This window comes from Prinia subflava, chromosome 4 (assembly GCF_021018805.1).
Source record: "Prinia subflava isolate CZ2003 ecotype Zambia chromosome 4, Cam_Psub_1.2, whole genome shotgun sequence".
Lineage (NCBI taxonomy): Eukaryota > Metazoa > Chordata > Aves > Passeriformes > Cisticolidae > Prinia > Prinia subflava.
The window spans coordinates 64,045,874-64,072,833 of NC_086250.1; the positions used below are offsets into that span (position 1 = coordinate 64,045,874).

The 26,960-nt window shown below is 36.7% G+C and overlaps 1 protein-coding gene across 2 annotated transcripts in view; it reads right to left on the reverse strand.

Moving 5' to 3' along the window:
* Positions 1-1,823: 1,823 nt before the first annotated feature.
* The window catches only part of CACNA2D1 (calcium voltage-gated channel auxiliary subunit alpha2delta 1), a 359,015-nt gene continuing 333,878 nt past the window's right edge, over positions 1,824-26,960 (reverse strand). For both annotated transcript variants that reach the window (XM_063396985.1, XM_063396984.1), the window contains exons 28-38: positions 25,623-25,709; positions 25,191-25,258; positions 23,837-23,875; positions 22,586-22,657; positions 22,008-22,160; positions 21,855-21,907; positions 18,934-18,989; positions 18,659-18,788; positions 17,228-17,340; positions 14,180-14,262; positions 1,824-6,388 (exon numbers count right to left, since the gene is read on the reverse strand). In XM_063396985.1, the coding sequence (XP_063253055.1) occupies positions 6,272-6,388; positions 14,180-14,262; positions 17,228-17,340; positions 18,659-18,788; positions 18,934-18,989; positions 21,855-21,907; positions 22,008-22,160; positions 22,586-22,657; positions 23,837-23,875; positions 25,191-25,258; positions 25,623-25,709 (971 nt within the window). In that variant the 3' untranslated portion in view covers positions 1,824-6,271. The remainder of the gene's footprint in view (positions 6,389-14,179; positions 14,263-17,227; positions 17,341-18,658; positions 18,789-18,933; positions 18,990-21,854; positions 21,908-22,007; positions 22,161-22,585; positions 22,658-23,836; positions 23,876-25,190; positions 25,259-25,622; positions 25,710-26,960) is intronic.

A 26,960-nucleotide genomic window follows, 5' to 3' on the forward strand; every position in this document is an offset into this window, starting at 1 on the left:
AACGTGTTTATCATTTCCCCAAAGGAAACACTTATTACCAAGTTCAAATACCCGTTCTACACAATATGGGATGCACACTTGAAAAATCTACTTAAGGAGTGATTTGCAGTATCCAGAGGAAAAAAAGGTTCAAAACCCCAAAAGGAAGACAGGGTGATCTATTAAAAGGGAAGACTCCACCAAATAGTGTCTGGGATTCTGAACAAGGTTTCAAAAGGAAACGTCAGCTCCTGAGAATGTCCTATACTCAATCTGACAAAGAGAGAAATTATTAAATATTTTTTAAAAATAGAAGAAATACAGTTAGAATTTAGATTCAATCATTCTCCTGAAAGTCTCATTTTTCTTTCGTCTTCCCCCATATTCATTTTGTGAATAAAAGCTCCTAAGAGGTTATTGGAAAGAGAGACATTGTTCTCAATGTCTTTTGCAACAGACAGAGAAAATGTTATACCATTTAGGTTGGGCATATTTTCAGTCAAGCACTACAAAGAGAACTGGACTATTAGATGCGACAATGAAGGTGTTTTATAATATTTGTGTTATATAATGTCTTGATTTCTGTAGATGGTTAGCAGCAATAGAGCTGCATTGGACAATGTGAAACCATCTCACAAAATAAGACAGTATGACAGGCCCAATCCATTCTGGTTTGATTTGCACAAGGGATGCATGTTGAGTATCTCTGCAGTGCAGCCATTCCCCATATCAAACTGATGAGGTCAAAGATGCTTACCAGTTACAGAAGGGGGGGGAAACCTTGTGTTGTTCAAGAATGTCTTCTTTACTTAATGACTAGTGTATTGCAATACACCAATTAAACCAAACATGCAAAAGAAAGGAATTTTGGGGATTTATCTGTTTCTACATCTCAATGGCAGTCTGCCTACAGAAAACATGACAGAGTTCAGCATGTGGGGATAATCATGTAGTTAGGAAGCAATGTTTAATCTAGTTGAGGCTGGTAATCTCTGGATGTTGATGCACAGTGTCATGCACTACACTGCCTTGTAACATTTCCACATGGGTGATCTATTACTTTGCAGCAGTAGAATCTGCATTTGATTTCTTATTCTCTTATCTAGTCCTCAGGGATTCAGTAAATCCATCACAATTTTACAACTGCCATTCTCTTTGGCCTGTGACACATTCACAGTCAAGGATTAAAATCAGGCTTCTAAAGCATTGCTACTTGCAGCTTTCTGCCCTTCATTTCTGACAGAGATTGCCAGTGCCCCTGCAGGAAGTCTGAAACCCAGCAAAGCACCTCCTGAGCACCCCAAGCCTGTTTGTTAAGGTACATACATCCACTTTAATTATAGTGCTCAGCTAAGAACAGCAGCGTACAGAAGCTGACTGAATCATGACTCAGTTTTGGTCAGAGGTGGGGCCAACAGCTTGGGCTGGACCCATCTGAGCCATCTGATTTTACTCTGCTTCTCCATGTGAATGAATTCTTGGACTCCATCAATGTTTACAAGTTAGCAAATGGCAACCCTTCCAACAGCAATTGTTTCAGGACAACAGGGATACTTCAACTGTCTCACTCTTATTTTATTAAGAGCTTTACAGACCCTCAGTTTTCATTGATTATATTTTTTTGCCTTTTTTTTTTTTTTTTTAATTTTCACAGTCACAAATGAAACAGAAATGAAGGCTGCTGTGCATCCTTCTCTGAACCCCATGAAGACCTGTGTTAAGTCACTGTTTTCACTTTCTTCAGACAGTTAGGTGTAATTATATGAAACTCAGAAGAATTATATAGCAAATAATACAGGCTCTTATTTGCATGTTTTTATTATTCAGAATGAACAATAAAATAGTTGTTAATTTTAAATGATAAACTTTTATTCTGAATATACTGTTTTTGCACAATAATTAACACAACAGTTCTAGGATTATAAATTTTTATAACATTATTGTACAAATTTTTACAAAAAATTATTTTTTTTTCCAGGCTTGTCAAGTTCCACAAAAAGTGTCAAGAGAACACAAGAAAAGGGAGAAAGACCTGCTTGCCTCGTAAGGGCAATCAAGCCTTTTTTTGCAGAAACGCACACTGAGCATTTCAATAAAAATATCCCAGAAAGCATGATCCAGACATTCCATACAACACAAGAAGAGAAGACAGCTTTGTCAGATCACAATCGCAATTTCATGGCATCTGAACAAGACAGTATCCCTTTAGCCTCAGTGAAATAGTTCTTCAAGATGATGTTTTTCTTTTAAACCATAAACAGGACAGATGCAAGTAGCTGGGAAGAGGGTGAGGCTAACTTTTCAAAAGTCTTCAATTGTTTTCAGACGCTTTGTTTTAATCTTTTTACAATAGTGTACAATGAGTATTAACAATATTAACATTGTGGTATGAACAAAATAATAATAAATCTGGCCTTTGTTAAAGGCTTGGATTTCTGATGAAGTTAGGGTAAAATTTATCCTAAGAAAGGGGTTATTAAGATTTCACCTTAGGTTGACATTCCAAAAACACCCGAGTGCATTGCAGTGCCTTCTGGCATTAATATATTTCTCTATAACAATTGTGCTAGCATCTGAATTTTTGGATCAGTGGTACTGAGGTTGTGTTTTGGAATTAGATCACACTAAGCATGTTTTTATGTGTTAATGGGAAAAAAGGTCTTAACGTCTCTTCAGTGACAGCAAAAAGCTCTCAACCACAGCAAGTAACACTTGGGTTGCAAAGGTCACTTAAAGGGATACTTCCTATTTGAAACCAGTAAGGCCAGGTTTTAAGTTAATAAAAGGAATATTGTAGGAAAACTTACAAATGGCAGCAACACTGTTGTTTTTGTCAAGTTAAGCAGTAAAGCCTCAAGCATTAGAAACATGAAAAAAATCATACTAAAGTCTTAAAGGTACAGGACCTAAAAATCTTGTCAATCAGACGTGCTATGTCATGTTAAAAACCTGTTACAAATATGGACCACAGTCAGTGTTTTGGCAGTAATGCTGGTTGTGTAAAAGAAAAAACTAGAAAGAAACCTTTCATGTTAAGTCCTCAGATCATGTTTTGCACAGTACCATGCTGTAACAACTTTAATGGTGGTTACTTGTCAGATGAACAACACACTGCATGACTTCTGTGTGAACTGAGCCAGTCCCAACAGTTCCCTTTGTGCTGCTTAAAGGATTTGAGCAACCATTGACAGAGGCTTTTATCTGGCTTTAAAAAACACAACTTTTTACCATATATCATATTTAAGAATATCTTAATTTGAATTTTAGGATCAAGCTTCTTTCAAAGACAAGAGAAGATGATGCACTGATGCACTGTGAGAGTAAGGATACTCTTCTGCGTGGGAGTTTGAATTTATTTGTGTGAGTTATTTCTATCAGACTGGGATTCAGATTTTGAGTTAGCTAAAGTTCAGACGGCATTTTCAGTCTGTTTTGCATTTTGCAGCTATTGGAGTATTTAAAAAAAAAGTCTTGATGGGCACTTTGATATATTCTAATTTCAAGGTATTTAAAATACTACTTTCTAAAGTATTAATAAGATGGGTATCATGTTGTTTTAATGTTTCTATAGAATGTTATAATGTTAGCTGAAAGGCTAAATGTTTATACAGAAACACATTTCTTCAGGTCATATAGAGGGCCGAGGGAGAGGAGTAAAGGACATTTCCCTGTGTGGATAACCCAGGAGGGATATGTGTCTGCATGGCATGGGCTTCTCCTTCCTTTTGCATTTGAGCACTCTAAGGGAAGTGGGATGAGAGCAAATGCCACAGATATTTCCTGTGGCAGCATGAATTTGTGCCATCTTTCTTTCTTCCTACAAACTCTAATCAAATGCTTATTAAGAAACTCTGAATATGGCCTATGAGCCATATTTAAAACAGAGTGTTTTAAACAGTGCAACTTGTCCATGAAGGGTTTCTTTTGGGAAGCTAAATGAAAACTATAGAGAACTTAATATACTTATATGAAATTAAAAGAGCACAACACAAACCAAGTAACCTCAGAGTAAAAGCATTGAGTGCAGTAATTATTGGCCTAATCCTAGAAAACTTGCTCCTCCCATAAAATGTCAATTGACCACATTAAGGAAAAATACTGGATGCAGTCTTGGCATTAGAAACACTCAAACCAATTTTTCTACAGGCGGTAACTGGTGCTAGGGTGAACAGAATTGCAGCACTATGGCTGGAAGGAAGAGCTCCAAGTTTATCTTCATCCTTATTATCAACATTAGCTCACCTTCCCTGAGGAGGACCTGAAGTCATCCAAAACAGTTAATTGTTCTTTTAACCCCATGACATTGTTAGGTTTATTTTTTCTTTAAATCTAGATTTTATAGATTTTATCACTGAACAAGAGGTCAGGATTTATTTTTTTCACTCACTGTATTCCCAAACATGAGTAAATACATAGCTGGAGCCAAGGTACATGAAAAACAATGAACCAGCCATGAGTACAACTACAGTAGACATCTCATCGTTCAAGCTATGCCATGGCTTTGAGTAGCTTCTTCAGTTTTCATAGGATATTAACGCATGCCCAATCATTTTTTTAAGCTTTTGGCATGATCAAAATTATATCAATCAATTGCCAGCATATACATACCAATGATTTGCATTTTTTTTATTTTTTAAAGAGCTAGTGTATTGTGCCATATTGATATTTGCATATTGCAGTTGTTAGCAGAACTGTACAATACCAGCAGAGTTGCACATTCATTGGTTTAGCTGTCTTGCAATACTGTTTAGTTCTGAAAACTAGAAAAAAAAAAGCGCAAATCATATTTTGCATCAACACTATGCTACACTGTAATATTGTAATTTACTGCACCAACCTGTATCACCAATGAGGTTGTATAAAAACAACTTCTAGAGTTATTATTCACAATCAAGTATCAATGTGCATACATATAGATTCAAGGCTCCCCATTTGCTTATATTTTTTCTAATCGCAGCAACCAGGTCATTTTGCTGTTAAATATGCTATTTTCAATAATAAATAGCAACAGCATAAGTTTTAATATTATGCGTGAGTTCATATGAAGGAAACAAGGGGGAACCTGATATGAACCTTAGAGAACATATACTTCCAAAAATAAATGTGTTAAATCTGATTTTTATATTTTTAAAATATCTGTACACAGATTTTCTTGTGAGATCGCTATTCTGTAAAAAATCCACCTCAACCCTTTTGTTACAATAGCTATATTTACCCTATTTTATCAGCTTTTTCATTGCACAGTATATTCAGAGCTCTGTTTCATAATATAATTTAATATGATTTGATTGCAACACATTTCAATGTTCAATTTCTCACACAATACAAGAATCACTCTGTTATCTTTTCAATGAACTATACTCTACCATCAAAGAAAACAAACTGAAAAACAATAACATAGCATCATCATCATGCAAAATACCCCTGGAAACCAACGTTCAAATATCACAAAGACATTTTTTATTCACAAGCATTTTTGTTTCAGCCTTCAAAGAATTTCTACTAGCTTTATATGTAACTGCATTGTGAAAAGGAGGTGAATATTATACTGAAATTAGCAGATTTTTTCTGACAGAAGATGACACCAAGTGTAAGATGAAAATCACGTTTTTAGTTACACTCTCCAGTACCTTTGTATTTTGAAAAACAGTAGTTTTCTCCCTTCCTTCCTTTCTACATACAGTATCAACCTACCAAAGCTTAGCTGGCTGTATGATTCACTTTGGAAGAATTAACCACTCATCATAAAGCATTCTAATCATGCTGAACATCTGGTGAAGACTGGCCAATATTTTCATTTTACTGAACTAGTTTGGACGAAACTGATGTTAAAAGCAGCCACCGTGGTGCTAGTAATGTATATTGGGGAGAACGTTTTCCTTTTCCTTTTTGGTTTTTAAACAACTGTTCATGTAAAAGAATATAAATCTTCGAGATATCCAAAGCTTAAAAGGAACGAAAACCATATACATAAGCTGTTGTTAGGGGAGCCCTTTTACATGAAGTCATCAAGATTACAACAACGAACAAATGAGCAAACAGAAGGTTGGGTTTCCCCGGCGGGGCACGCACAGAGACCTGTTTGGGTGGCGGGATGATGCAGCATTCACACGCGGGTGAGGATCCGGCGCCCCGGCACGCGCGGCGCCCCGGTGGTCTCACCACGCCGACCACCAGACACCAGCACCGCTCTCCTGCTGCTGTCTCAGGAGCTGACCCTCTCGAAAATGAAACTGAGGCTATCGTTTTGGCCAGGCCTTGGTTAAGTTACGCGGGTTTTGGTTTAGCAAGGTCATAACTGGCAGTGTCTGCTGCCAGGTAACAGCCAGAGCAGGACCAGCTGAGCCGCTGCCATGGGCCACAGGGACGGACTCAGAGCAGAGGCCCCGCCGCAGTCAGCCGAGTCCTCCTGTCGACAAGAAGAGGAGACATCATTTAACACACTGACCACACTGAAGCTGCCTGAGAAGTAATCTACAGCTTAGTTTTCAACGTTTTAAACTATCATTGAGGCAACCTTTTTGGTCTTGTATATGTTATTTAGCTGAAATAACAGTCAAATAATTCCTGGAAGTTCCTCTCATTTTTGATACAAAGAGTGGTACTATTACTTTAATTATAAATTTGGCAGGATTAAATACTTTCGAGGTTTACAGCACACACTTATGAACTACGTGGGATACTTACACCATCAATCAAGAAATGCTATGGAATATACCTGGGGGCCCCAGTAAACACCATCTATATTCCTTAAAATTACATTCATTTTAAGATTCTGAGTATCACATTATTGTGAGAAAAGATAGAAGAACAGATAATTTTGCAAGATTAGAAAACAAATACCACAATATGTATGTCATCAAATGATCACACAATAAAATGAATATGGTCTGCAGGTGAAGATATGATCAAAGAGAATGAAAATCCTTTCTCTACCTCTGGTGCTCTATTCAAGTATAAGAAGGAAAATTTCTATTGCACTACTTGCACATGCTTGATGCAGTTTGAAGCTCCCTCTGAGCTGCACTGCTCTGTCATGCACCAGTAACTATTCCTTATGCCACACATCAATCACACCACTTTTCCTCATTCCTCTCCACCATTAATTTCTGTCCTTTGGTCTCACTTTGCTTATAATGCTTAATACCTGGCACATGATGGACCCATTCATTAGTCTGGCTGAAATACATTTGATACCTGTTATGGAGCCTTAGACCTTGTTTCTTAAGACTGATACAAACTCTGATTAGTACCTAAAACACCAGGAAAATTTTCCCCTCACCACTTTGTGTGACAAGTCTGAGATTCAGGGGTGGCTCTGAAGGCTGAAAATATTTGGTCTTTCTCTTGTTTTCCCTGTATTGTGCATCCATGGTATAAAAAGACACTTTCCATTTTCCAAAAGATTCTAAGCCTCCAAGGGCAAGAAAACCGTGTATGTGAGAAGAAATTTAGGTATATTAGCAACTGGGGAAACTTCTTGAAAAGGAACAATATGTGTAGGGAAGGAACAATAAATGACTCTGAACACTTACAGAGACTAGCTGCTGGCACAGAAATTAAAAAAAAAAAAAAAATATATATAACAGAAAGCAGGGAAAAGCTCCTAGTTCAGACCGACATGCCACTGAGGCATGTGCAATTAAAACTTAATATACCCCAGAAAAGGCTGGTCTGTGTGAGTGTGTACAAAAAGCACAATCAGGATAGGTAAGAAGGAGTTATTAACCTATCTTTAATTTATTAGCAAATTTCCCTAAGCAAATTTGCTTTCCTTAAGCAAAACTTCCCAGCTTTGTAAGAATAGCAGGGCAGGACATCAGGTTTACTCAAATGGGCAAGAACAAGAAAGTACATAAAAATGGCAGATCAGATATAAACAGGAAATAAGGGGTGGGGGGGGGGGAATAAAGTATTTCCATAACCTCCCTGAAGATTGCACTGAAATGATAATAGACATTTTTGACTAAATCAAAAGCACAAAGCCAAATATGTTAGGGCAATTCCTTCATAACAGAAGTGTAAAGACAGAATGTGGAAATTACAGGGCACAGCAAAGGCCTTCAACGAGGTCTTTATACCAGCTTTAATGGGCGAGAATTTTAATGTTATTTATTCTGCACACAATGCATTCTTTAAAGCTGGTAGGTTTCCAAAACAGTTTGGAAAAAATATGGAAAATCAGATAAAGCAGACAAAGTAGACTCAGTACATTATCAGGATTTATAGCAGTCACTAAGAGTCTCCTTTAGAAGCGTGGATGTAAAAAACCCCAAAATCCAATCCCAAGCCCAAAAATCCCCAAAAATCAGCATTCAATTATCTTAGAAAGAAACAAAAATTCATTTTTTCCTAATCCTAAAGCAAATACCTCATGCTGGCTGCCATTCTTTATTAACAGTAGCTTTTTACAGACATATCTCTGTCATGTGTTAGCTTTATAATTTAGCTGTATAGTTTTGGCTTAGGCTTTTGGTTTTGTTTGGTTTTTTGTTGTTGTTGCTGTTGCCGTTTCATTTGGTTTAGTTTTTTGTTTTGTTTCTTTTTGGTTGATTGCACTCTACAAGTTCAAAATTCCTTGGGTTTCTGGTCAACAAGAAGTCCTAAGTGAACTCTGCTGCACCACATTTGGACCAGGATGCTAAGATTTCAAGATGCACTGAACATTCTGGTTTATTTAGTTTGGCTCTGTCACTATTTGCATCTGCATTGTGTCTTGTCATGCAGCTTTATTTCTATTTAAAACACTTAAAAATAACCCTGTTGCTTCTTCCTCACAGTGACTATCATTAAAACCAGAATTATCAGTAAAGGTTTCCTCTCACATGAATTCAGTGAAGCGCACTCAGTGTTACCTCTTGGTATTTGTTATTCTTATCACTGAAATTACTTAGAAGAGTCGTCTTTGAAGAAAGAGTTGAAAGCAAAGCAGGAGATTTAAAATTTCCAACAGACAGGAGAGGTCTGGAGAGTATAAAAGCAGTAAACTGAAGGTCTTAAACAAAATTGTGCTTAATATGAAGGCAAAATACCTTTATAGTGAAAATGGCATCCAGTGCAGATACAAAGCAAGTAGGCTTCCATATATAGAGTTATACAGGACTCAGCTTATGTCATCTTGCATTAGACCAAATATTGCAAATTATGTTGATAAATTAATCCTACCAGCATATGTACTTGAAAACACCCACATTCTGTTGCCCATTTCTATTTGCTCTATGAGAATTTTTTTAACTACACCACAATTTCTCAACTGCTCTTACATTCATCAGTCATACAATGTAATACTCCTTTTGGGTTGAAAGTATTTTAGTATCATTTTTCCTCTCCCTAAGACTACACAGAGAAGTTTTTAAAGGATTCACAATTCACAACAGTAGAGAATTTCTTGGAAGCCTCATGCAGGAGAGGCATCATCTCACTATGAACAACAGCATTAAACTGTACTACACAAAAGTATACAAGGTTTATACACATATTTCAAGGTTAGTGAGATTTTAGCCTCATATTGACCAAAGCCACATTAAATTTCTGAGGTCTGTAGACCAATTTTTAGTGGTAAACTAGCAGTTCTGCCAAGAACAATATCTAAATATTGTCTCTGGAATGAGTTAATTCTTTCATGTCCTAAGCTAAGTCAAAAATAGTAGTGGCAAAGAAGGTACCGTAAATCCCATCTAAATCAATTTTTTTCTCCACAGAATTTCACACTGTAATTTTCTTTTGTGCTTTAACCTGTTGTCAAAACTACAGGAAATGTGAAAATATAAAATAAAAACCAGAGGAGAAAATCTGATTATGTGTCTATTTACACAAATCAAAACAATCAACCGTCCCCTAGAAATAAGTGGGATTCCATCCCCAGTTTAAAACCAAATTGACAAAAATGTCAGTTTTGAATGGTCTTTGAAATGCCCTTTTTGAAAACACTTCCCCTCTTCTTGAACTTTAGGAAAACTTTTCAACTGTTTCATGTTAATGTTATTTTTGAGATTTCTTCTAAAGTATCTTACAACAAAGATATACAGCATCATTTTATCTTCTCTTTACATTATCTTATCTTTACCTCTTCTAGTGCAATTAGACACAGAACTATTTTTAAGCGGTTTCACTGAAATTTTCCAGCCCATGACATTAATCACACAAATCCTGAATAACAATCAGCTGGGGATGTCCTCTCTTTGTGGTCTTCAAAATTATGCCTGTATATTAATTCTCTTTGAAGAGAGAGAGAATTGCAAAAGAAGTTGGAAAGAATTGTTGTAAGTCACTTTCATTTTACCAGAAGTGTATGAGAAATTTCTTGCATTAATCACATCAAATTTCCTTGCATGCTTGAGGTAAAGAAGTGTCAAATCCAAATGTCATCTCCTTTGTGTCATGCCTTACTCTGGCAACTCTAGATAAGGCTGTTTTACAGCATCATATGCTATGAAAATTATTCAGCACTTTCAGAATGGAAATGAATGCTTTTATAAAACCATACCTTCATTTTTAAGTATCAAAACCACATATTCAATATATATTGCTATATATTGGCATTTCCTTAAGACACTGCCAGTCCAAAATTTTAAAAATACATTTGGAACTATAAATACATATATACACATATACCTATAGGCTGTAAACATATCTGTTACTCCTTTAGAAGCGCACTATAACTATTTAACGTACTAAAACTTTGTTTTTAAATTATAATAATTAATCAGAAAGCACTGTTCAACTCTGACTTATGAAAGGGTAAAACAACATCTGCACAAAGAGCTTCTGAGCTGGCCTTTGATATCAACTGATTACCTCAAAGTTATACATTTTATAAGCTTTTATTTTAAATGTTTCATATTACACGGAGAACACCTTTGCTTTTACTCAGGGGTCATTTTCAGTTTCAGTGCATGGTCACTGATAAACTCTGGATTTCCCTCCTTTGTCTGGAGCAGCAGCCAAAGCTGTCAGAGGTGCACAGCTGCCCTGGCACAGGCTGGGCACACGGGCAGTGCCATCAGGATTATCCAGTGCTCTGCACTGCTGATCACCCTCAGAGCTCCCATGACATACCTGCAAGCTGATTGGAGTAAGACATTCCCAGTGGGGGCTAAAAACTTGTACAGTTCTTTTCTTTATTCCCAGGCATGGCAAACAAAACCATTGTGCATGTACAAAGTAAGAGCAAGCCATTGGAGGCAGTGATAATGACTACTTTGTTATCCTTGATGAAAAGTAAAAAAACCTGTCAGGTTACTGAACCTGATCAGCTCGATTGTATCGGTGTTGGCTTCAGTGATTTAATATAACTATACAGATTAATGTCCAGAGAGAACCCCTTTCCAAAATCACAAAGTTATTAAAAAACAAGATGGACGAACAAAATTACCTTTATAACTTTCTGCTGCCAAAAGCTTATCAGCTAAAATTATATTCTGTGTGTTTCTCACCTTAAGTAGAAAGCACATTTTGGGCATAAAGAATACAGTTCAAGGTGAGTCTCTGCTGCTTTATGTACATTGGACAGTAGTTTTTTAATTAAAGAAAGCTATGTGCAGAGCAAATTGCAGGAACATGAGATGTTAATCTAGATTTTAATGTGAAATACTACTGGCTTAAAGAAAGGCCTTTCATATTTTCCTACAACCTTCTGCCATGGCTGTGTGAGTTCCTAGGTTTGCAAGAACCTACATCATTTAAATACAGAATAAGAAACTTCAAAATTACTTAAATAATAAACTGTTTAACAGAATTTAAAGGAGTTTTTTCACTTATGTTCAAGATATACAAATTAAACCTCCCCTTAAGTATAGAGAGCATATCAATTACTGTGAAAATTACTGTTATAAATTTTAATTAATTTCAACATTTCATTAATTTTCTTTTTCATTACACCAACTCTGAAAACGGTCCTGTAAGCTTTCAGTCCTGCCTGTTTGCTTTACTTTGATAGACATGTGAGCATCTCCCTCTAGTGGTTTTCAGAACAATGCTGATCAGAACCCTCTTCAGTCACACATTTTTTTCTCTTTAGCTCAGCAGTTCTCTTGCAGACATGTCACTTCCACAGTAACTCATGACACAGTCCCCCACCATCAAATGCAACACAGTCTAATTGCCAAGGCTTTAGCTGTAAACACCAGAGTCTGCACTTGGTCTTACAGGAACTTATGCAGTCATTTAGAAGGAAAACCTCACCTTCTGCTGTAATCAGGCAATTAATATGTTTAGGTCACCAAAAATTAAGAAGTAAAAAAAAATTACTGAATTCCTTCTTTAACCAAATTAATGCACACCACTATCTTCCATCATTAACTGTTGTGTTCATTTGAATGCAGTGAAAACTCCTTAATCTTCTCAATAACAACACTCACACATAACTCTCATCCTTGCACCCCCCTAAGCAAAACTTTACTTTCACAGGTATGATGTCCCTTCTATTTCTATTTTTATTTGTCTCTGTGAAAAAACTTTCTTCTTCTGCTCATTTTTACAAGGACAAGGGAAAAATGCTTAGAAGTGAAGGATGCAGACTCAGCTGGTACATTGCAATCTCAAAGAGCCAACCATATAAACCCAACAGGTTCCTTTGTCTTTGTATGTTCTGTGGGAGAGGCCCTCGTGTTTATTAATTGTGATTTATAAGGCTACAGACAGGTTTTTTTTTCATATTTAATTCCCCTTAATATTGTGACAGTAATTTACTCCAGATTGTTGCTTTTGGGACTCCCTTCATTCTGTTTTCTGTTGTATGCTCAGTAAGTCAAAAAGTCTGCTAATTTTTTAAGCCAAGAACAAAACAAAAAATTAGAGAAGGTAACTGACCATCCACACCACATGAAAACTTGCAGAAAAATGAAGATAGGAGCGGACGTCATGGCAGAGGCACGACTCGTTGTGCATATAGGCTGATCCTATTAATAACGGGCAAAGTAGCAAGTAGAGGAAAGGAAAGAAAACACAGAAAAAAAGACATACAAGATGAGATATCATGCAGATTGCTGGCAGTTAGCAGAGTTAATGTGAAAGCATCCACCCAAGAGCAAGAGATTCACAGCAAATTTTGCAAATAAACTTAACCAAAACAATCCACTGTTACAAAAAGACATGACTTACACACTGATCAGCACATCAAGCTAGTGAGCAAGAGTTGCACTTTCACACACAATCATACTGGGATGGTTTGGATCATTTACAATGGCTGGATAGATTTTGGATGGGTTTTCAACTTTATTTAATCTTTTTTGGCCAGTAAGAAAACTTCCTTTTTAAAGTAAAATTTGGTTACTAGAAAAATGCATTGAATACCAATTCTCTACACTTTTTAAATACTACTGACATCTCAGTAATTGTGCCTCATTACAAGAAAACTAGAGAACATACTGGAACATTTTGGTATACAGCAGTTATAGCCAACTAAGTGCACTGATTGGGGACAATCTTTCCACTGCAGAAATTGCAGAAATTGCATGAGGCGTTAAAAATGCATTTAAAAAGTATTTATTGTATCTAATACCAGGCACTTCCTTGTTCAGCACTTTTTGTCTTGAAATTTATTCTGAACAACTTGGATACATAATCTCTTTTGTATCTTTGAAAGGTAACCAAAGGTAATATTGAAAGAATATTAAAAATAATTTAGATATGCATCACAGTTATAAATTTTTCTCTTTCAAAACGAATGCATTCAACACAGAAATATCAGACAGCAGAGTTTTGGTGATTTTAGTAAAGCAATGCACTTTTAAACCTGCTGAGAAGATGACCTAAGGGCAGTACAATTTGCAGAATTACAAACAACATCCTAAAAACACATGTAACATTCTTAATAATTTAGAAAAACTTTAAATAAGATTTGGAAACATTATTATAAAAATACGTCTTCTAAGCCAAGATTATCATCTACTTGTGCAAGCCATTTTTGAACTGAATTTCACAGCACCTTACACAGATCAACAATTTTATGCTCACTGATGATATTTTAGTGGGAATCATGTGTGAAAGTGCAATGGTTATAGGAAAGGCAGATAAAAAAGCAGCTGCTAAGTTAATGTTAATTGAAATAAAGTGGCTATGGTCTAGAGTGAACAGTATGTTTTGTGATAAAAAGGTTACCAGGCACCAAGGTACATTTAAACAGTTTTCACTGATTGTCTAAAACTGTTCTACAACTGTTCATAAAGATAGTCCTAAAGTCTTACTACTTCAATTTTACCTGTTTGGCTTCATCAAAACAGATTTCAGGACCTTTTCTGTATCTAGGTTGCTTCACCATTTCACACGGATTTGGGCCTTCGTCTGTTTCTCTGGTTAAGGAGTGTCACTGTTTTTCATGCATCGTACATGAGCAGGATCAACATTTTGTTTTCATTTTCATGGCAGGAGAGAAATCTATGCTAATTCAGATAGTGCTGAAATAAACATCAATATTCACAGTTCTTTGTTTAGATTCAAGAAAACCAACCCAACTACTTAGGTAAAATGAAAATGAAATACCTTTTTTTTACACTGCTATAATCAGAAAGAAAATAAACATCCTGCACAACTTCTTAGAATATTTTCAAAACCATAAAAAGAAATAAAATAAAAGCTGAGTTTTTTAACATTTTCTGCATTTTTTTATTAATTGCATAAATATTTCAGAAAATATTTCATAAAGCAGTAAACTTTCAATGGTGCTGATTAGTTATAGTGTGTTACCACCAAGTTACTCTGCTGTGATGAAGATACACAGTCAAAGCAAGGAAACTTGTTTGGAAAAGTAATGTCATATACAGGCTGAACATAGCAGTGAAAGCCTATAAAAACTACTGGTTGCATTATGGATACACTTGTATTACTCCTAATATAGAAAAGATCACACAACTGTAGGCTTTGTAGTAAATGACAGGAGAACAACTGAGATCCCATTAGCATTTCAGTGATGAAGGCAGACAGAGAAAATGCTGTCCATACCACCAGCAGAACAGCAGGAGAGAAAGAGGAGCAGTTAATTAGCTAACTGAGTATATGAGGCACTGCTTTAGATCACATCTCTGAAATCTCTAATTACTGGTGTTAAAGTGTACTTCACACTGCACTTCACATGTGCCTCTGGCTAATGAGGGGCACAAGTCATTGCAGCAGACTTGAAAGGCTTGGATATGGCAAACTGCAAAACAGCCTTCTGGTGAAACCTGCTTATATTACCATTCAGTATGTTAAGCCTTTTTTATTCCACTCCAGGTAGTACACATGCTAAAGCTATTAAAAGAATCGAGTGCCAGAACTTATCTTAGTAGCTCTAATTTGCACTTGAAGCAACCCTGTTCATGCACTACCATGGAGTAGTGCAGCAGCTTCAGTGCAACAAGTGGAGAGGCCAAAGGGAAGAGAAGGCAAGATGATGGGGAATTTAATCTGCCTTCATTCAGATGTTACCACATTCATCTCCCCTTTTCTCTGCTGTGGCTCAACTGAAAGGGAAGTTGAACATGAAAATATTCTGAGACTGTGCATTAGCAAAGCTGTACCAGCCAAAAGTGAGTAAAGTGTAATAATAATCATCTAAATAGCACCCAAAGGTCATTTTGTCTGCTTGGGTGATGTTACGCTACATCTGCATTTCACTATGTACCTTAGTTATAGAGAAGAGGGAATAGCTTAGTACTGCATAGTTGAATAAAAATAAAATAGTGCCTTTAGTCAATATAAGCCCACCCAGCTGTTCTGACTGCCATTTGAGGTCATTTACTGCTTTCTAGTAGTTTTGGGCTCCACAGGGAAATGCAAGTCATGTGCCCTTTCCCATACATCAAGCTTCATTTTCTATAGTGAGTGCTGTCTATAAATGCAGACAGTGGAAACAGTTAATCAAACTGTCATGGACTGAAGCCAATTAGAATAATAGGCTGTGTTTACATAGTTCTGTGATGACACCCCAATGTAACTTCCTTTTCAGCCCAAGCGTAGACGGAATTCCAGTTTTATTAATGTGGCAATGAATGCATTGCTTGTGCCAAAGAAACAGTCATCTGTACCACCATCTGCTTTTCTTTCAGGAGTGGGAGAGGCTGTCTCAACCAACTTCCTGATGAGGACAGAGGTATTACTAATTGTTTTCTCTGTTCTGTCACAGTAATCCAAACTGTGGTTTGATTTACCACTTCTGGCATGCTGTCCTCAAGCCTACGTAGAAGAGAATGGCTGAGGTGAATTTCTCCTGACTTACAATGTGTATGTTGGTTTTATGTATTTCCATCACCATCACCTACAGATATCTACTGCACTCAACCAGCTAAAGCAGAGATTGGCGTGAAGGTGGTTGTAAATTGAAACAGTCTTTCACATGCTTTTGACTTCAGTGCTTGTTTTGCAAGAACTCTGCCTAACATGTAAGGCACCTGTGTCTCCAGCCAGCTCTGAGGAAATTCTATGCAGCTGGATGAACTCTAGCCTTTGATGGCTAATGCAGTTACCACAAGGAGTAAGCTGGTCTTTGATAATGAGCACACACTAAAGTACCTTCACCAACCAACCAACAGTGCAGCATCTCAAATTTCATGACCAAACACCCCTATCCTGGCCATTTTTTTTTTTTTGTTATTTCTCTAGACAGACATACCCTTGCCTTTTCTAAAGGTTGAACAAACCCAGGACATTCAGACTTTCCTTGCTTGTGCTCCCAGATGCCAACCTCCTTGGTGGCCCTTCACTAGACTTCCTCCTGTGTGCCAGTGTGGTGCTGGGAAGCACACAGCACTCCAGATGTGGTCTCACCAGTGCTGGAGAGTTGGGATGGATCAGTTCTCCAGTCTGCTGACTACACTTTTGCTGTCACAGCCCAGGATGTGATCAGCCCACTTTTCTACAAGGCACAATGCCAACTCATGGTCAGCTTCTTGCCCACCATGAACCTCCAGCTCTTTTCTGCAAATCTTTCTTCACTCTGTCCTTATCAGGTCCAGGTGTGCAATTACTCTTGTAATTGTCCCAGGCCCAAGACTTTGCATTTGCTTTTTTGAAACTTCATTAAAAGTTCCTGTAAGCCCATTTCTTTCTAAATTCTCACAAATAAAAGCTTTGCTCTCTACCTCAATGACTGCTGCTTCACATGATTTGTGATAACATCCACAAATACCTGATACTTCAAGTATTCCAGTGGCAACCATGGTAATAACATAGATAATTACCATGGTTGGGTCATTTCTCCCCAGATATATTCCAGTATCTCATAGCCAAAAATCAATCCACACTACTAAATAACATGATTTTTAAAGGATACCCGGCTTTTCTGCTTGCATCAGTGGCTTTGGGTCACAGGAACGGCACAAAAGTTGGCTGTCACTAATAATGAACACTAGATTGGTGTTTGAAATCTTCTCTGCATGATAAAGTCTGGAAAAAAAGACAACAAAAACCTATGTTTAAATGAAGCAAGGAAAATTGTATTTGAGAAGGACACACGGTATAAAATCATCCAGCCTCACAGATTTAGTCTGCCTGCTACTGCTTATCTTTTTCATTGACAGTAAGAAACATTTATAATAAATTTTGCAATCTTTTTTAAAATTTCCATCGTGCCCTCTTTGAACTAGACTTGTTAGTAGAAAAAATGGAAAAAGCATAAAATGACTTTAATTGAATTAATAGCTAGCTCTGTACTGCTACCACAGTAGCTGTACTGAGAAATAACATCAGTTCAGCATCAATTAACAATGAAAAAACCCCCAACCACAAAAACAAACAAACAAAACCCCAAACCATAAACCTGTCTGTAAGAAGTATGACAGAGAAGCATAGGGTATGCATATCATGTATTGGATGAGTATTTGTTGTATTTTTATGTCCATAAAGTTCTGCAAAAGGTCTTAAGTTAGTAGGGTCATTTTCAGTTTATAAATAAACCCAGTGCACACTAACAACATGGAGGAGGAAATATGGAGGTGGAAAAAATGTCTGCGTGTTTTGGCTGTCTTCACCATCCTACAAAGCTCTCTCTCTTTCCTTCCTGGCTTGAAATATTGTCTTTTTTTTTTTGTTTGAACTCTGGCTATTAATTCTAATTTCTAAGATGATTTCAGAAGCTCAAAATGTATGCAAAACCCCAGTAGGCTCTTGTATGAAACAGAGATCTAGGTTGAAGATGCCATGTTTCTGAAGAATACAGAATTTTCACATATTTTTAAACATCATCTTCAATAGGCCTCCTTATGGTGTCTGGAGAGTAATTCTTTTAATAAATTAAAAAAAAAAAAAGCCTTTGTTTGCTTTATAAGACTCATGGCTCTTAAATCATGAGCACTATCAACTAGAACATAAATTGCATAATCTTCTTGACTGTCAAAAATTTTGGTACATAACCAGATTAGAGAAGATCATATCCCTTAAGATATTGCAGAATGCTCTTAAGTTGACATAATAAATTAAAAAAAAAATTGTGACAAAGGTTAAAATACAATTTTCAAGGAGCAAAGACTATAAAACAAAAAACTGACTAAAGCATTTCTACAATTCCTTAATGATTAAAATTAAAATTAATTCTAAACAAATGAAAAGAGAATGCAATTTGCCTGCCTCTATTCTCCCCTGTCCTGCTTATGTAAGTTTGGTGAAATTAATCCAAAATATATTTTTGCTTCTTATGTAAGTGTCCCTATAGTTTGCAAAATAAATAAAATTCCCAAAGTTATTACTTATATTGAAGAAATTTTACCTGGAGCAGTTTATACAGTCTACAATCCCACCAAAGGATTTATCATTGTTTTCAAAGAAATATTGAGTTTGCTCAGTGATACAGCTTGTTTTAGGCAGGGCAGCACCGAAATCGTCATCTTCCATATCCGCTGACATAAAATAAATAAACAAATGAATAAAACAAACAAACAAAATTTTAAAGTCACAGACATAATGGGGAGGCCCAAATATGTCCCCTGGCCTACATTTTTACCTTCTACTTAGAGCTGACTCTTTAACATTCTTTTGACTTACCTGCTTCAAGGAACCGTGGAAAAGTCAAGCTCAAAAACAGCTGCTGTAAGATAGACCTGAACACAGAAAGACAATATATTTATTTTTAAAGGCTCTTTTTCTTCTTTGTATTTTATAGATACTTAAAAACTACTCATATATTAGTTATTAAAAATATTTTTAATGGTTTTTCCAGTTATCAAAGCTGTGTTTCTTTAAACCTTCTAGTTTGACTCTGGTTTTCTTTTCCCACATTCTCACAGGTCTTTCACACTAATCTTTTATTCTACTGTTCAGATTTGCTGTTTGCTGTGCCCACAACTCACATAATGGAAATGTTATCACACCATCCATGCCCTCCTTTTGTATTTCTGTGGGAGATGGAGGAAGCAGGTTGGTGTTTCTCTACCACTTAAAGCAACTGAACTCCTTTTTAACACACTCAGGGAAAATGCTCCTGAATTAGATACTTTACACTGATTAAGGCTCATTAAATTTCTAAGAAGGAGATCAATGCTGGAATATTATATTATAGAAACCATTACTGTAACTGTTGACTTTTAAAATCATCTCTATTCTCGCTCCTGAGTTATGAACTACATTTTCTTTCTATATGCTGCCAAAATACCTAAGCTTAAAGAGCTCCATTTTTTTCCTTCACTGATGATAGCATGTTTTCCAATCCTATTTACTTAAAGTAGGTGTCAGCTTGCCACACACACACAGACCCTTTCTCCTTTCAGCCTGTCACAACAGGAACTGTAACAGGTATAATCTCTGCCTCCCTGCTTCTCCTTAGCCTTCCTAAGTTGTATTTCCCAGCTGTCAAGTTTTAGGCTTGTTTCTACCCACAAATATTACCCAATCTCTTCTCACCTCCATCTATTCTAACACTTGTTCTGCAGAGAGAAGGGACTGTATAACTTCATTCAACCTGAAAGGCTTTTTCTCCTTTTCTAGTGTGATTCCTGTGTGAAGCAACTGAATGCGCTGTCACCTTCGCCATGGAGGCACTCCCTGAAGGAGTTCTGGATTCACATCCACGACTCTGTGCTTGGAATCATCAGAGGGACAGCACAGAGCAGTTATGGATCAGAAGAGACCTGACTCTATTCTATAGTGATGCAATTTGCTGACAGAAAATAGTAAGCCTTTTTAATGGCTTACCACAGGATTTACAGGGAATTGAACAAAAAGGGCAGCCTGGGAAAACTCCTAAATCTCCTGACTTAAAGGAGCGTGAAGGAGAAATGATACATACTCTCTTAACCAAATGCTGACGTAGCCCGTATAAATTTTGAAAATGATTGCTCACACCTTTATCCGACATTTTTTGCCTGAAACACTATAGCTTTCTTTAATAACCTGGTTTCTCTTATTTCCCTATACTTGTTTTTGCCAGGTGCCTCACAGAATCCATTTTTTGGTCATCCCTATTCACTTGGCTTGCTTAATGGCCTTCTCTGCCTGCTTCTGACCTAGATTCCATTTAAAACATGGCCATAGTAAAGTACTTTAATGTTGTGCTTTCAAGTTAAACATCACACAAAATAAACCTCAGGTCTAAATTGAGACCAGACCACTGACTCTGATTTGAACACTGATAAAGTGAAGTTTCTCTGTTTGAAAAGAACTCAAGTTTCTCTTCTGGATTATTGCCCATCTTCAATTTTTGAGGCTTGCTGTTGCCCAAGAAAACCAAGATTACTTTTCTTCCTGTTAACTAAATGTAACCAACAATAAAAAACAACATACAGTATTCATAGTGCTTCTGTGAGAAAATTACTGTACATTTTTTCAGCTGCTACATATTTTAAGTCTTAGCTTCATAAAGGCGGTAATTTATTCCAGTTTGGTAATTATCATTAGGAAAAGAAAAATAAAAATGAAGCTTTAGAAAAGGACCAGTCTCCAAGGGTGCAAGTCACACCAAAGCAAAAGCACCACATCAGTGCCAGTTACTTATCCCAGTGTGGTGCTGAGGGAAGTAGCTGATGTGAATATCAATCAGCACAGCTCTGAAAAAGGTAAAATACCCCACCCGAGTGTCAGCTCTGGAGTCCTCAGCACAGAAAAACACGGGCCTGTGAGTGGGTCCAGACGAAGGCCACAAAAATGATCAGGGGAATGGAGTAGTGCCATAAGGAAAGGCTGGGAGAGCTGGGGTTAAGTCTGAATAAAAGGCAGCTCCCAGGAGACCTTATTGTGGCCTTTCAGTACTTAGAGGGGGCTTTTAAGAAAGATGAGGGCAAACTTTATAGCAGGGCCTGTTCCAATATGATGAGGGGTGACAGTTTTAAACTAAAAGAGGGAAGATGCAGACTAGATACAAGAAAGGTATTTTTTACAATGAGGATGGTGAAACACTGGCACAGGTTGCCCAGAGAGGTGGAGATGTCTCATCCCTGGGAACATTCAAAGTCAAGTGGGATGGGGCTCTGAGCAACCTGATCTAGTTGAAGATGTGCAGGGGAAGTTGGACTGGATGACCTTTAAAGATCCCTTCCAACCCAAATGATTCTATGATTCATGTGTTTTGTAAAATGATTCACTGAAAAGCAAACATTGATTTTCTTAAGACTTTTTGCTAGAAAATGATGGTATTCTGACATAGGGAACCAAATCATCAATAATTCAAAATGTGATAATTTAGACTTCACTACTGCCATCATATTTAGACCATTAATCCAAACTCTGCTTCCTGAAGCTGATTTTGTGGTCAGAATACACCATTGCAAAACCTGGCAAGAGCAGTTTAGAATTGAACTGTTGACAAAACAGTCATGTTTGGAGACATAGCTAAGAATATTCATGAGGAGAAACTGCAGAAACAAAGGGTCCAGAGAACATTTATGGAGGAAAAAAATTGAAGCCAAATAGAGTTTCAACCTACTGAATAATTAAAGTTTGGATATAGAGATTTCCTACAAACTTGTACTTACCAGGCTGCTGCTGAAGCCCACCATCCAAGCTGCAAAATATCTGTTATTGTAGGCTGGGAAAAAAAAAAAAACAAACCAGAAGAGGTCATTTTATTTGTATAAATATGTGCAGACTTCCATTGGATTTTCAGCCACTGCACATGGGATACTGACCACATAAACAGAACGAAGTCCAGCTCCTTGCTTTGGCTCTTCTTCGGGATCACAGACTGACTGATAGTCGTAAGACTTGTTAAAGGCATACAGGGACATGTTAATCAGGTTCCTCATCAGGCCAGGATCAATTTCACCAAAGAATCTTCCAATCTGACGGGGGGCAACACAGAGAGATAAGGTAAAATATTTCCAAGCATTTTTTTCGTAACGAAGTGCACAGTTCTAAACTCCCCAGTTAGACAGTAGCTGTTAAATGCAGTATCAATGAGACCCTGCCTGGGGAAGAGCAAGAGGAATATGAGAAAGAAGGTGTGTGGGTAACTACTTGTCCTCACCATCTTAAGTCCATTAGTAGCCTACCAGCCTAATGGCAAAGCACAAAGAATGCAAAGAATGAAAGTTTGACATCTTCATCTACAAAGAAAACTGTAAAAAAGACTAACAAACCCCCTAGAATTTCTGATCCAGCAATATTTTTGTTATCTTCAGAGTAAGTTGAGATTTAAATGCTTTTTTTTTCTCTTTAAACTTCTTCCTATTGCTTTCCATGCTCTGTTCCTAAAGAATATACATACCTGTTGTGTATATTCATCTCGATTGGACATCAAAAGAAATCCACCATCATCAAGGATAACACAGTCCACATGCTATTGTAAGAAAGTGAAATATGTTTTACAGGAAAGATTTGTCAATAGAACACTCTGTAAGAAACTACATTTCTTTTAAGACATCAGAAGTATCTTCTAATCACAAACCCATAGCCAAGGGCCAATTTTTAGTTATAATAATTAGCATTATCAGTACAATAAAAATTTGAACAGATCAAAGGCTTATTTGTGGCTTAATTTCATAGAAGTTGTTTTGCAAATTCTTATTTGCTCAATACTTTGCTAGTCTCAAGACTGCTATATCCTTATTAAATCTGATTATAATTGGAATTCAGTTCATTATAAGGGACTACAACTTCTCATGTATTTCAGCCATGCTGAAAATATTTTTCCATTTTCAGCTTTCAATCATAAAAATCTTAAGGGCAGGCTCCCAGCTTGCTAGGCATGATTATTTTCACTTGCCAAGGACTGTAGTGGGATTATTCCAGGTGTCAGGTGCAGGAATGGGAAACCCACTGGTTCCATATGCTTTGCACTTTGTAAAAGATCCTTCTAGCCAGAGACTGGAGAGATAGCAGTGAGGTCAAATAGATAAATCCCCACAGTACCCTTTCTGCTGTAATTCTTGCATTTAATGATCTTCACATTCCTCAAAAGAACTCAGAAGACCTGAGCACAGGAAAGCTTTTAAGCACAGGGCAGAACCTGATATGGTGACAGTCCCTGGATCTGTGCTCTGCTGGGTGCCAGAGAGCCATGGGGTCCCCTAACCCTGAATGTGCTGGGAACCAATGACTGTGGAAAGGCACATTATGGACTCTGGCAATTCTAAATTTGCACTTGCCCTTCTCTGAGGTACTCTTTTTTTTTTTAAATTTTAAAAATTATTCTCTTTTTTCTCAGGATTTGTCTCTTCTTTGCAAATTACTGTTATATCTTTATCACATTTTTCTTCACATCATTCTCTATTGCTTTTCCTGTATATTTTTCTTTACACTTGTCCTCATAACTTCATCACCATAACCACTTCTACTTTTATGCCCCCTTTCCTCCCTTCCCCTCCTAATCTTCATCTTTCTCAAGACACAAACAACTAAGCCACGTTTTCTGTAAAATTAACACTCAAATAATAGTGATAGAATCTTAGATAGGTCTAGAGGGAATGAGTGAATTTCAATACTCTGTCAGATTTTCATAAACTGAACATCTTCTTACCATACTATTTTTTTCACAGCCACAGATTTCACTGTTGCACTAAAAAAGAGAAGTACGGTAATCGTCACAAAAATGTTACAAAATAAATTGTATTTTACAGTTACATTAATCATTCAAGACAAGAACAGATGATTCTATTTTCAATATCTGTATATAAATTTAAATTAATTTTCAGTGTGTGTCATTTATCAGAAATATCTGAAATATCTGAAAACCTGTATTCAGTAATTATCAACAGCACAATCTTGACTGCCTTTCCTAAAGACTCTGACACAGCTCCATTTACAAATATGCTCAATAAAGATAAATAAGTTTGCAGGACTTGTCAGGATGTCAGTGTTGTGAGCATAAAGTAAAACAGAAAGAATAGAAACACTTCCATGCGTTTGGAATTTGGAAGGAAACTCTTCAAAAGTATCTCTTTTGACCACAAAAAGTTTCAAAGCATGTGAATCCTATGTGATAAAGGAAGCCCACCAACCCAGCTGCCTTTTATGGCTTTGAATCCTAACATGTTTTTCTCATGTTCTTCCAACATGTGTACACATACACACACAACTGTGTCCTTGCATTACGTCCTCAGCAAAACAACTACCAGGTGATGCTGGAGTCAACAGCATTCTTTCTGAGATATTCATCTTACTTTCCATTTTTCACTTATGTATTTTTTTTCCTTAACTGTTCTGACACTTAGGCAACGCATTTGACTCCCCACTGAACTACAGCTCTAATATCTAAGCCAGCCAGACTCTTTTACTGATTCCCTAAACATACAACAAACCAAGCAACATTGCCTCACCCAGTAAGAAGCTTATGTTCTATAAGTTTCTTCATTTTGTGCCTTTCTTTTCACAATTCACTATCAATTCCACATTTTCTCTTTCATTTAACCTTTCCTCCTTCCCATTTACACCTCAGATATATTAGACTTTACATGTATGGAATGAAATGGTTAAGCACCTGCTTCATTAGGTTCTGCTACAATGCTGTGATGTTGATTGCAATACAAATCCTTACTGTTCACTGCTTACCCATCCTGGATATTAAATAGAAAAAGATCCACCAATTCTTTTGCAGATTTTATTCACTCCTACAGCACAGCCTTACTACTAGCTAGAATATGTCATTTTTCTTTGTGTCTATCCATGTTTTATAATTATGAAAGCAAGACACGTACAAAATACGGCCTATTTCAACATAGATTTATTTTGTGCATTTGGGTGATTTAAATACCACAACTACTTGGCAACTACGAATCAGTGTGACTCTGGCACAAAGAGACAGCAAACCTATTTGCATCTGAAACTTTGAGAAATGCAAATAAAGTTCAAAAAAGACTTGGTCAATTGCTTACCAGGCTCTTGATTGTGGTTTTTGTGAAATTATCCATCCAGCTGGTTGCATCAATTTTTATTCCAACAACTAACAAGAAATACATGAAAGTCTTTTTTAGTAAAATGAAGGAAAAAAAAAAAAAGGTAACTGTATAATCCTAAAAAAGGCAGGGGAAATTATAATGACATCTAAACCCCTGAACTGGAGAAGGATAAAATACAAGTTTTGTTCAGTTGTCCAATCACCAACATCGTTCATGAGACTAATAAATTACACACTCTTACTCAAATGCAAACAGATTTCCACTAGAAAGATTAAAACTGTCTCAGAGAAAATAATGTTATTATAAAGTGAAGTTCCTTTGAAATCACAATTAAATTTCCAACTCACTGTTGAGCAACAATGAAAGTTGTTGTAAAGTACTTCGAGTGGCAGCATCACTCTATCTTACCTGCTGGCTTTAGAAGCTTCCCATCAACTTGTATTTCCACAGCCTTGCTTACCATAATACCTGATTCATAGCTATTGGCACCACTTTCTGACAGTATAGAAGAGGAAAAAAAAAACAAACAAAAAAAGAAGTTAGGGTGACATAAAAGCCTCTTCCTCTGAAACTTAAATCTAATCTTATTCAAATACCAGAATGATTTTAAAAAATCCTTGTCCAAAAGCACTGACCCAGCTGTAGTACACACTTATCACCTGTGATAGCTCAGATCACTAACACTGGCATAACTAAGAAATATTTGTGTTTACTTTTCCTCTTTTTGTTCCCCGTTTGACTGCTTCATAAACTTACCTTCTCTTCTGCAAACAGAGCCATGAATACCTGTACACATGTGAGCAGCTCTGTTAAAACCAGGATCAGAGCCAAAGATTTTATCCTGATGCTGTCTGTGTATTTTTCAATGTGAGGTATACTGACACCACTCACTAATGCACAATTTCTGCTCTGACAGATTTCAAACTGTTTTCTACACTGCTTAGTATGAAAAGGCAAGTTAAAAGTACATTCCTCAGAGCTAACAGCTAACAGCTCTGACGAGCAAATAAGGCTTCAGGGAATTTTGTTAATTACCATATTTATATTTATATATTTTATATTTATATACTGAGAAAAAAATGCAATAAACAATTATGAAATAAGAGCAATGAAGGATCCCATATGTCTAAGAGAGGAGTATGCCATTTGTGGTAGCATCTGCTTTTCTACAAACTTGAGAAGGTTAATGTTGCTCACATCAATAACAAACACTTGCTTGTGCTTATATAGGTTTTAAATCTCACAATTGCTCAGACCAACTGGTTTTGGTGAATAAGTTCAATTGTAAATAGAATTGAAAAGGGAAGTTTAAATTATGTATGGTGCAGTGGATGCAGTTATGGCCTCTGGACCCTTATGCCTGGTCCCCCAAGTCAGTGCTGGGGGTGTCAAGACAGTATAAAAACTCTGCTCTATTAAGACTCTAGGTTGAGTTATTGTCTGTGAGTGCAATTTTATTTAACTTTCTGTTAAGATAATTCTGCCAAAGTATCTCAGTCAAACAGTGTTTCAATACACTGAATGAACACCAGTACTCTGTATGTTTCCACTTAGGTTGATTCTGAGCACACAGGGCCACCAGAGTAGTTGACAAATTATGATGGCCTTGTTTAATGCCTCCTACCTTTCCTTATTAATGGGTATTATCCCAAGATCTTTCCTTATGAAGTGTCACACTTGCAGTGTCAGTGACCCCATCTGGTATGGGAAACTTCCACTTACATTGGGCTAGCTAGCTCTGACATT